The 12237-nt window shown below is 32.9% G+C and overlaps 1 protein-coding gene across 1 annotated transcript; it reads right to left on the reverse strand.

Annotated features, from left to right (window-relative positions):
- Positions 1-257: 257 nt before the first annotated feature.
- LOC136222074 (agmatine coumaroyltransferase-1-like) lies at positions 258-1740 on the reverse strand. The gene has a single exon (XM_066009553.1). It carries the CDS (start codon positions 1716-1718, stop codon positions 411-413), a length of 1308 nt encoding a protein of 435 aa, XP_065865625.1. The 5' UTR covers positions 1719-1740; the 3' UTR covers positions 258-410.
- Positions 1741-12237: the final 10497 nt, after the last annotated feature.

Below are 12237 nucleotides of genomic sequence, written 5' to 3' on the forward strand. Positions count from 1 at the left end.
AAGGTGTGTTTAGCTAGACTCAAGTTGAAATCTACCCATCTCCTATCCTATATACGAACTAGTATTATAAAAAAACATATTATGTAATAATAATAATAATAAATAAATAATTTATCACTTAAAAACTGTATATTGCATTAGATCATTTCTCTATTTTTAAAAATAGAATATAAACTCTCTAAAAAAATCACTAGTTGAACAATTATCCTCGTTATAATCACAACTTTAATAATTATTCTCATAAAATAAGAGGAAAATAATAAAAAGTGAAGGACATGACTTTATTTGCAAAATACGACGTACTGATAATTATTATTCCATCCGTTTCATATTATTTGTCATATTTGACGAAATCACACATAATTTTGACGAGATTATAAAGAGAGAAGTTAGAACTTCCTCTAAATATCCTAATTCAATGAATAGACAATTTGCTTAAAAGCAACTAAATTGTCATGGAAAAGAGGAACGAAAGCATCAATGCTTCCATCTCCAATAAATGAAGGAAGAAGAAATATCCCTCCCTCTATTGGTAAATAACATGGCATAACTAAATAAGGCTTTCCTCCCCCAAAATCCACGTCATAAAATGGAGACTTCAACCAACTATTAACTTCTAGATTAGGGCACAAAATTAACGCATTCTCATCTACAGTGGGAACAAGATCTTCCTTCTCTACCTTATAGGAAGCAAAGTCGATGAAAGATTTGAAGTAACTATCATCCACATTTACAATCGCATCATGAATTAGCTTAGCTGCATACGAGATCGGTTCAGACACAAGATCTTTAACCTTAGTTGTTGGAAATGCCCAAAGCACCAGATTTCCAAAGTATTCATTAGGTATTTTTGGATCCATTCTCATCCTACCATTCACCGAAATTCTCACATGAGTTTTCTCAAACCCGCCAAGTCCACGAGCCTTCGTTATCATTCGCCATAAATGAGCAACTAAGCTTTCAAATGTGCTGTATGATTTGTTCTCTAACAACACCGAAGCTTTTGCTTTCAACTTGGAAATAAAGTCCAGAGTAAAATGAACTTTATGAACAATAATATCATCCACATTGATATGATCATCAATATAATTAAGATGATCATTGATCAGTGTTTTGCTCTTAAACTCTACTCCTTTATGCTCAAACTTGAAATCCGGAGGGTTTCGAGGACTAAAAATGGTTCGATTAAGAATTGAAAGATCAATGTCTAATCCGCGGCTAGCACTTCCCCAAGCAACCAAGAAATTGCCAACAGAATTACCATCAGCAACTAAATGATGGCATGTGAAACCAATCACCAATGAACCACATGTGAACCTTGTGAGCTGAACTTGAATAAGCTCTTCTACATCTTTCAAGCTCGGGTGAAGGTTAAGTAAGGCCGGAGATGGCTTCAATGGCATGACTTCATCCAGCGTGCTATCGAGCGTTGCTTCGACGAATTTCACCCCTTTATCATTGAGAAGAATATGATGATATCCTTTCTCATTTTCTCCTAATCTTCCAGCTAATTCTCTATATTGAGACAAAGCTCTTTGGAGGCCAAGCTCAATGGCTTCATTAGGTGGAGTGGGAGAACAATAGGCATAAATGATTGCCATTTGAGTGTTGTAATTGACCTTATCAAAGACAGTTAAAGGAATAGATTGTGAAGTTGAAGGAGTAATGCCTTTGTAAATTGGCTTGATGCTTCTTATGCTATCTATTTTAACCTTCATTTTTATATAGGAACTTTGTGAAGCAAATATTGTTTAGAAGATAAAATGCTCCAAGCACATGCCCATATATATATACATATATTATACATTTTTTTGTCAATATATTATAGAGTTAATTCAAAAAAAAAACTCATGTGGTTACATTTTTTTTTTTCAGACGGAGGACTGTGATTTTTTTTTTTGTCAAAACAAGGACCGTGCTTGTCGACATTTACAAATCGATGACTTCTAGGTTGATATTGCCAAATTTGATCCGTAACGATATCGAAATGAAAATTTTCAAGAATTTAATGATATTTTAAGCAACTTTAATTCTTCAACTTTTTAGTTTTGGGGTCATTTAAGTGTTGTTTGATGAGGGAAAAGAAAGTTAAGGTTTAGAGAGAAAGTTTAAAAATGATGGTTTCTAGAAATAAAAAAATCTGGTTCCGTAGTAAATGTGATACAAAAAAGTTCACGACTTTAGAAATAAATAAAAAAATCTATTTTTTTTTCTAACATAAAAACCAAATCTATTTTAACTTCTTTGGAAAAAAGAAATTATATATAATTTATCTTAATACTTGATTCATGACTCATCAAATATCCTTGGTTTCTCTTCCAATTAAAATTTTTTACAACACTAAATGTCTAAACATTCATTTAAAAAAATTAATAATTAGAAACCAACATTATATATCTTTAATGTAGTTATTTGAAATCGTACTATTTTTCTTCTTTTGGAAAATGGTTGGTTATTAAAATTGTTGCATTTTTATTGAAAAAGTATTTCCATTATTGGTATAATATATTTTCATAATTTTTTCATTTAGTTTGACTTCTCTCTGAGAAATTATATTGTACGTTCGGCACAACACATCATCTGTACGCCTAGGACCAACTTCAGTATTTTAAAGGCTCTAGACAGGGCCAGTCCTGATATTTTTATGGATTTTAGACGAAAAAAGAGATAAAGAAGCTTTTAATAAAAAAAAAATTGTATTTAAAAGTTTAAAATAGAAATTTAGGTCTATTTTAGACCTAAAATATCATATTATTTGGTTATTTTCTAATTATGAATGAGTATTATAATTACCTTTAAAAAAAGTATTATATATACACTAAAAAACAATTTGGGCCCCTTTGGCTCAAGCTCTAGGTAGTCGCACTCCTGGCCTATACTCAGGGTCGGTCCATAAATATTTAGGTCTTCTTATAAATTATTGTCCTATTAAATTATAATTTTTATTTTGTATTTGTAAAAATACTTAGTATAAAAAATTGGCTTAATAGATACCCAGCCCCCTAAACTTGTAACTTTTTTTCACCTGGCCCCCTCAACTTAGGGGACAACCTCTTAACCCCCTTAACTCTCCAAAAACATCACATACAACCCCTTAAACTTGTAATTTTTTTTCACCTGACCCCTTCAACTTAAGGACAACCTCTCAACCCCTTCAACTCTCTAAAAATATCACATATAGCCCCTTAACGTCTACGTGGCTCTGACATGGAATAAGTTTTGCATTTTAGAAAGCGCGTGAAGGTTGGCTTTATAAACTTAAACGGTAAAAAAATCTCCTTTCTTCTTAAATCCCTAACGTTCTTCTCCTCAGAAATCATTCCTTCCTCTTTTTCGATTCCTTCGATTCACATCTTTTCTGTCTCCGATCGGTCTCCGATTCAAGTTCAACAGCAAGTATTCATCTCATTTATTCCTCCTCTACCTTCTTCTTTTTATTCTTCTTCTAGTTTGCCTCTTTCTTCTTCTGAGATAATTCTTTTTTTTTTGTCAATTAGGTTAGGGCTTGTGTTGTTCTTGAAACCGATTTCATGGTGGGTACTCATGAAGCATGTTTTTGTGGTGAATATGTTGTACTTAAGGTTTCGTGGAAACCTGCAAATCAAGGAAGAAGACTTTACGGATGCCTAAATTATGGGGTAATTTACTGGATTTACATGGAAAATTTAAGAAAAAATTGACACGTGGCATTGGTGTGGTCAACAGTCAAGCGCGTTTTCTACACGGGTCAATATTTTGACCGGATATAGGGGTGTAAGGGGTTGTATGTGATGTTTTTAGAGAGTTGAAGGGGTTGAGAGGTTGTCCCCTAAGTTGAGGGGGTCAGGTGAAAAAAATTTGCAAGTTTAAGGGGTTGTATGTGATGTTTTTGGAGAGTTAAGGGGGTTGAGAGGTTGTCCCCTAAGTTGAGGGGGCCAGGTGAAAAAAAGTTACAAGTTTAGGGGGCTAGGTATATATTAAGCCTAAAAAATTTGATCCATACAGATTGTTATGTAATTAACTCAATATGTTATATTATAAAAAAATATATTTTTTATTAAATCACGCCATAAAACTCAAATACTGAGTACAACCCATATAAGCCCATAAAAAATACATATATTATTTTTAAGAATAAAAAATAGTTTGCGATGGTCCATAAATATTCGGGTCTTCTTAGAAATTATTGTCCTACTATATTATAATTTTCATTTTGATTTTGTAAAATACTCACCATAATTGATACAGATTGTTACGTAATTAACTCAATAATATGAATAAATTAGTGAAAATTAATTATGTTCTAAAATATATTATCAATATATGATATATTAATCATTTTAGATTGAATATATATTAACATTTTGGTTTAAGAAAAAAGTAAGATTATAAAAAATAATTATTAAAATTATATAATAATAAAAATAAAATATATATGAAAAATAAAGAGAAAAAAATTTTATATAATAATAAAAAACATATTTTTCTTATTATGAAAAAAAAAATCAGGAATAAAAGAAAATTAGAACCAAAACATACAAATTCATAAATCAAACTCTCACCCTCACAAACAGTTCCACAATGTCTTTACCATTCAGTCTAGCACTACATTTTATTATAAATTGAAGTCTACATACTTTTTAGGGAAAAGTATAAAAATAAACATTGTGGTTACACCTGTTTTCGATCGACACCCTTGTGGTTTAAAAATTTACAAAATAGTACTCTGAGGTTCATTCTGTTAGCAAACACATGCCAAATTGACTAACGGTGTTAAAAGTCAAAGGAAGAAGAGTTAATTTTGTCTTTATATTTATTTATTTTATAAATTAACCTCTTATTATCTAATTATCACAAACAGACTCCAAAATAAAAAATAAATATCAAATGCACCATCTTTCTTATCTCTCTTTAATTTTTTATTTTTCTTATTCTTTCCCCATCTTCTCTCTCCCCTTTATTAATTTCTCTATCTAAAATCAATTGAATTTCCATCTCTTTCTAAATTCATTAGATTTTAGAGAGATGGAAATTTATTACATGTAAAACTGCTGTTATGTTCTGTTCTCTAAAAGTGCTGCAGGGAAGAAATTTAGAAAAGAAGAGAGATGATTTCTAAATCTTTTTTTAATTGAAATACGGATCTAGTCTAATGGGAAGTCCAACCAGGTTGGCATCCCCGAAAAGGCAAAAAACCAAATATATAAATGAAGAGATGAAAAAAGTATGAAACCAGTACAAAGAATATTTTAAGAAAATCTAAACATATCCCTACCAAGGGCATTATCTCTAGCAAGAAGGGAACAGAAGTCTGGAAGGGTATTCCACATTTGTAAATCTGAGGCCAGACGTCCGTAATTAGTAAGAGCGTCCGCCACTTGATTTCCCTCACGGAACACATGAGATACAACCACCTGAATATGCGTCATTGAATCTAAACAATTTAACCAATCCACACGCATTGTCCAGGGAATGATCTGCGCACGGGCATGGAAAATTCGAATAACGTAAGTCGAGTCACTTTCAATCCAGAGACGAGTCCATCCACGTGACCTCGCAATTGAAACTGCAAAAATAGCGGCTTGCAATTCCGCCATGTGTACCAAAGCACAATCAAAGGGGAAGGCAAATGACCCAAAGGGATGCCCCTGACTATTTCTAAATCTAATAAATTTCCATCTCTCTAAAATATAATGAATTTAGAAAGAGATGGAAATTCAATTGATTTTAGGGAGAGAAATTAACAAAGAACAGAGAGATAAGAGAGAGAAAAAAGAAGAAAAATAAAAAAATAATGAGATAGAGAAGATGGTGTATTTGATATTTATTTTTTATTTTGGGGTTTGTTTGTGATAATTAGATAATAAGGGGGTTAGTTTATAAAATAAATAAATATAAGAACAAAATTAACTCTTTTTCCTTTGACTTTTGACACCATTAGTCAATTTAGCTAATGTTTGCTAATGGAATGAACCTCAAAGTATCATTTTGTAAATTTTTAAACCACAAGTATGCCGATCGAAAACAAATGTAACCACAAGGTTTATTTTTTTATTTTTTTCTACTTTTTAACCATAGCAATCTTAATAATTATCAAATTTGAAACAAATTCCGACCAGAGGTCCTAGGCTGCCGCCCATGTGGCCTGCCCTTAGAGCCGACTCTACGTGCGCCGGACCAATAATTTAATATCATATCATATATTTTAGTAGTTATGGTTTATAAATTAAGGTCTATGGTTTATTTTTTAAGGTCTAAAATTTAAAGGTCTAAAATTTATATTTTAGGATATAGAAATTTATATAAATAATTAACTATATATATATATAATTAATTAATTAACACAGTGTTAATATCTTATTGATTAGCGTCCGACATGCTATTAAATTATTAGTCCAACGTGCAGACGATATGGTATACCTTATGTATAATATAATCTATCATTCCCTACCATAATACATCTATCATTTTCCATCAGTTGTAAAAAAATGCAACCACATTTTACACGCAAAAATAATGTATTATATTTTATTTGATAATAATAAACATACAATAATAATAATTACTATTATTATCTTTCTTCCGTACAAAAAATAATTATTTATTAATTATTTGATAGTGTTTGTTCACACTTTCAATTCAATCGGAGTATTATGATAATATTAATAACATGGCATGTCATCGTTTGACAATTTGTTATTATATTTACAAGTTCCACTTGTTTATTATGAACAAATAAAACATTTTTTCGTCATTGTTTCCCTTGACAGGCTCATCATTTTTTTAGGAGTTGGATTGGTACTTGATTTTTTTTGTAAGACGTGTTTCTAATGTTGGCTAGGACGGATCTAGATAAAGTGGAATGGTTCGAACATTCAATGGTCATCGAAAAATTCTATTAAATTTTTATATAAATTTTTAAATTTTTATTATAAAACACTTGACAAATATTAATTAATTACACATTAGTAATATCTTATTTGTTGACATTCCACATGTGATTAAATTATATTGATATGACGTGTAGATGATATGGTGGGATAGACGTATAGTATAATCTTTCATTCTCTACCATAATATATTTATAATTTTCCACATCACTTATAAAAGAACTGCAACCGCATTTTACATGTTATATTATTAATTCAATTTGATAATAATAACAATGATAATCATACAATGATAATAATAATAATAATAATAATAATAATTATTATTATTATTATTATTACTACTACTATTATCTATAAAATAATAATTATTATTAATTATTTGATAGTGTTAGTTTACTTACGTTTCAATAAGAGTATTACGAGTATTATGTGTTTGTTTATTCCATTTTCTCTCATGTTTGTCTTTTTATATCAAAATTGAGAATTTTAGATGGTTGGTTAGAAAACCACTGATTATCTATGAAAAATAGTTTTTTTTTTCAAAAATATGGAATCCATGTTTTTCAAACAACAAACAACAGATAATTGTTTAGTGTAAGCAATTAAAACATTTTTTGTCATTATTTCCATGTTGGTTGGGAAATATCCAGATGAAGTCAGGTGGTTCGAATATTCACTGATCATCAGAAAACTCTATTAAATTTTTATATGGAGTTTTAAAATTTTAGCAAACACTAAAAAAATTCAATTCATCATTTATAATTAAGTAAAAAATATATAATTATTTAATTATAACAGTGTTAATATTTTATTGGTTGACGTCTCACGCGTTATAATTATATATAATATTAACACTATATAATTTATTGATTGACATCACACGTGCTATATTTTATTAGTTGACGTCCCTCCCTAGTAAGCTTTTCTTAAGATCAAATCTAGTTGTCGAGCTTTCGAAGCTATAGTACAAAAAAAGTAGTCTGCTACGGTACTTTTTTAGCGATGTTTTTTAACATATATCTCCATATTTCAAAATTTAGCCACACTTTTGTATCTGTGTTGGCTTTTATTGCCACTTAACGAATTTTTTTATTATTTGTTGGTATATTTTAAAAATTAACTACATTTAAAAAAACATTGATATTCTTTTAAGTTAAAGACTGTTTAAAATTTACTATCGTGAAAAAGTGTCTTGATATTGTTTCATTTAAATATTATTTTTATTTTTGATCTCCCCTGAAAAGTCGATTTGATACCAAGAGAAATACATAAATCGATCTGAGCGATTCCTTTGTGATGACGTTAGTGGTTGCGATGTAGTTTCTGTCTCGCGCCGCCGTCATTCCGATCACTCTTTTGTTCTGTTCTCGCTCCGATTTGTTTAAAACTGATTTTGAGGATGAAGTCTTTCCTCGATGTGCCGGCCACCATGGCTGGGCCGGTTTCATCCGATCTTCGACCTGCAACTGATCATCGAATTGAGGAGATGTTCGCTGCTTATAAAAAAACGCTCTGGTTCTGTTATGAATCATAAATCTTTTGCTTCAGTGATTGCTTCATCTACACTTGTTCCTTCGGTCTCTGAAGCTGTGATTTCCGATGATGGGGAATACAAGTCTGTGAAGATTAATCAGAAGGCTTTTGAAAAACGGATACAATTATGTAATCACTCTTTAATTGGACGCTTAAACTTGAATAAAGGAGAAAGACCATGGAAGCTTGATGATTTCGTTCAAATCTAATGAAAGCATGGGGAATTTCTGTCCCATGGCGCCTGATCTCCCTTGGAAAAGGTTTTTATCATATGTTGCTTCCCTCGAAAGAAGCTAAACAGTTGGTTCGCAGTTGTGGAATCATTGGACTCAAACCATGAGTTTTTAGTGTTCAACCATGGACTCCAGATTTTGATCCGTTATCTCAAAAAACAACTAATGCTCAGATATGGGTAAGACTTTACAATCTTCCCTGGGTTTACTGGGATCCTGTGATCCTCTCAGACATTGCTCGTTGTCTTGGTGGTCTTATTAAAATTGATCGAGTTACCTTAGAAGGAGATTATGGACATTTTGCTAGGATATTGCTAGATGTTGATATGGCGAGTAAATTACAAACACAGGTTGGGATTGAAAGAGATGGCAATAAACTATGGATTCAGGTTGTATACGAAGATTTGCCAAAATTTTGCAAACAATATTCTACTATAGGGCATGTTGCATATCAATGCAAACAAATCTCTGATAATAACGTTTCAAATCAGAATGATACAGCCGTAGTTTCTATTACGTCAAAATTTAAACGCTTAACTGTGTCCCGTAAACGCTCCACGGCTCAATCTAAAACGGATTCAGATTATTTTGATGGACAAAAATCTAATGTTCCTAAGAATAATTCAGGAGAACTGGACAACATTCCCATCTCTGGTATTCTTAAAAATATTAATGCTTCCCTTGCCGTTCCTTAGGGAATCCGAGATCGTGTTTTAGGAGAAAACGTTGTAGTGGAAGAAATTAATAGCTCTTCATGATCTGATTTGGAGACTGAAGCTGAGGTGGGAAATGGTACGATAACCAATTGGTTACCACCAATCAGTACACATTCTAATGTTAATGTCTCTCATCCGGTGAGTATTGTTTTTCCGGACTCACCACAGAAAGCTGGCATTTTATCCCCAAATAGATTCAATCTTTTATCCAACATGGATGGGAGTGCAAACAATGAACTTATTATTTCAGAGCTATCACCTTCCAAATCTGAATCTTGTTTTCTGAATTCAAAGCGTGTTTCATAGGCAGATGAAAATAAGAATGTCTCGATTGTTTCTTTGGATTTAAATCATCAGTCAATTGAGATTAACGCCTCTGGATCAATGCGCTTTAAAAGAGAGCGTAGGAAACTGAAAAGATATTATCCATGATTGTCCTTTATTGGAATTGTCGAGGTTTGAATAACCCTAGTAATCAACGAGCTCTTAGCCTTTATTGTTCACAAAACAAACCTGATTTCGTTTGTATTGCTGAACCAGTGGTTCGGTTCAACAGTATTCCGACTAGACTTTGGAGTAGTCTGGGGTTGAAGTTGGTTGCCTGGAATGTTAGAAACTTTCCCTCTTTGTGGCTGTTGGCAAAAATCTCTTATCAAGTCACCATTATTTGTGAGCATGAGCAGCATATCACAGTGGATTATAGTGTGTTGGGTTTTGTACAACGTTTGACCTTCGTCTATGGAAGCAATTTAATTTATCATCGTTTAATGCTTTGGTCAGATGTTATTGGCCTATGTGATTCATCTCCAGGGAGTTGGTTAATTATTGGAGATTTTAATGCAATCGTCGGAGCACATGAGAAGATAGGAGCCTTACCGGTTAGTTCGTCTTGTGTTGATTTTCGATCATTCATTGACATATGCGGTTTTTTTGATGTTGAAACTGTTGGTGCAAAATAAACTTCGTGTAATGGTAGAATGGGTTCTGCAAGGGTTGAGTGTCGTTTGGATCGATCACTGGTCTCGGCAGGTTTTATGGACTTTTGGAATTCGATTTCTTGTGTTGCGCTTCCACGACATTTATTGGATCACAATCCTCTTATGTTTTATTGTTCTCGTGGTGATCCTCAGGTCTCTCGCTTCTAGTTCCTTTCTATGTGGGTTACTCATCCTCTTCTTCATGGGGTAATTGCTCAGCATTGGGCTGATGCACAAATTTCTCTACCTCCTGCGCAGCTTCTATGCCATAAATTGCGTACTTTACGTCCCATTCTTAGAAATTGGAATCGTAGTGTTTTCGGGTTGCTTGATGAGAATATTTGTGTTGCAAGTGAGAAATTAGTTGCGGTTCAACATCAGCTTGAAGAAGTGGGATTCCTGACAGATCTTCACGAGCAAGAGCTTTTAGCTTATGCTAGCCTTGAATTAGAACTTCAGAGGAAAGAATCTTTCTTTAAAGAGCGGAGCAGGGTTAAATGGTTAAAAGATGGGGATCGAAACACGTCTTTCTTCCATCGAGTTGCTGCTATCTTAATGGAAGCTATCTCTTCACATGTGGTGAATTATTTCTCTCAACTTTTTACTTGTCGTAGCACTTCGGTGGATTTAGGAGTAGTTGCGGATGTTATGCCCATGTCTGTCACTATAGAAGAAAATGTTGATTTGGTGAGATGCCCTTCAAATGAGGAAATTCGGATTTCAGTTTTTAGTATGGATAAAGACAGTACTCCTAGGCCTGATGGTTTCACGGGCATTTTTTTTCAAACTTTTTAGGACATTGTTGGTCCTGATGTATGTAATATGGTCATAAGATTTTTTAACAACGGTCATATTCTTCCTGGTATGAATTCTAATCTCATGGTTTTAATTCCTAAAGTCGAAGGTGCCAGTCGAGTAGATCAGTATTGACCAATTGTTATGAGTAATTTTAGTTTTAAAATTATTTCTAAAATTTTCGCAGACAGAGTTGCAGTTATTGCTTTTCGCATTGTTTCTGAAAACCAGTTCGAGTTCATAAAAAATCGAAGTATCGACCACTGTATTTCTACAGCTTCAGAAGGGATTAATTCTTTAGACGCTGTTTTGGCGGTGATATGGCTTTGAAAATTGACATTCGAAAAGAATTTGATACGCTGGATTGGAGTTTTTTTGCTTGCAGCCTTAGAGGCTTTCGGTTTTTCATTACCATTTAGAGACTGGATCCTCAATATCCTTTCTTCCTCTCGAGTCTCGATTCTTGTTGGAGGCCTTTCTCGAGGCTATTTTTCTTGCTTATTTGGGGTTCGTCAAGGAGATCCTCTATCCCCTATTTTATTTGGTCTTGCTGAGGATTTCTTTATTCGCTGGATCGCTAAATTAGAAGCAAGTGGAGAGTTTGATAATATGTTGTTTTCCCGTGGGGTTTATTTTCCTTCACATTTGTTATACGCAGATGATATATTGCTTTTTGGCAAAGCTACCGTCCGAAATATGTGCACTATTAAAAAACTTTTTGATTTTTATGGTCTTTTTTCAAGGCAGATTGTCAATTGGGAAAAGTCGGTTGTGTATTTTGGGAAGCACTAGTCGAAAAATGGCCATTTGCATCGGCCATTTAGGGCCATTTGCATCGGCCATTGGCCGATGCAAAAGCCCTCGATGCAAATGTGTTTGCATCACATTTGCATCGACCGTTGGCCAATGCAAATGGTTGTAGCATTTGCGTCGGCCCTTTAAAGGGCCGATGCAAATGATGTAGCATTTGCATCACATTTTTAAAAGGGCCGATGCAAATGATATAGAATTTGCATCACATTTTTTAAAGGGCCGATGCAAATGCAGTCTCATTTGTATCGGCCCTTTTAAACGGCCGATGCAAATGTCATTTAAAAAAATAAAAAAATAA

Source organism: Euphorbia lathyris, chromosome 3 (genome assembly GCF_963576675.1).
Source record: "Euphorbia lathyris chromosome 3, ddEupLath1.1, whole genome shotgun sequence".
Taxonomy (NCBI): Eukaryota; Viridiplantae; Streptophyta; class Magnoliopsida; order Malpighiales; family Euphorbiaceae; genus Euphorbia; species Euphorbia lathyris.

Coding starts and splice junctions, on each gene's coding strand:
- LOC136222074 (XM_066009553.1), bottom strand. CDS start 1,718: ATGAAGGTTAAAATAGATAGCATAAGAAGCATCAAGCCAATTTACAAA.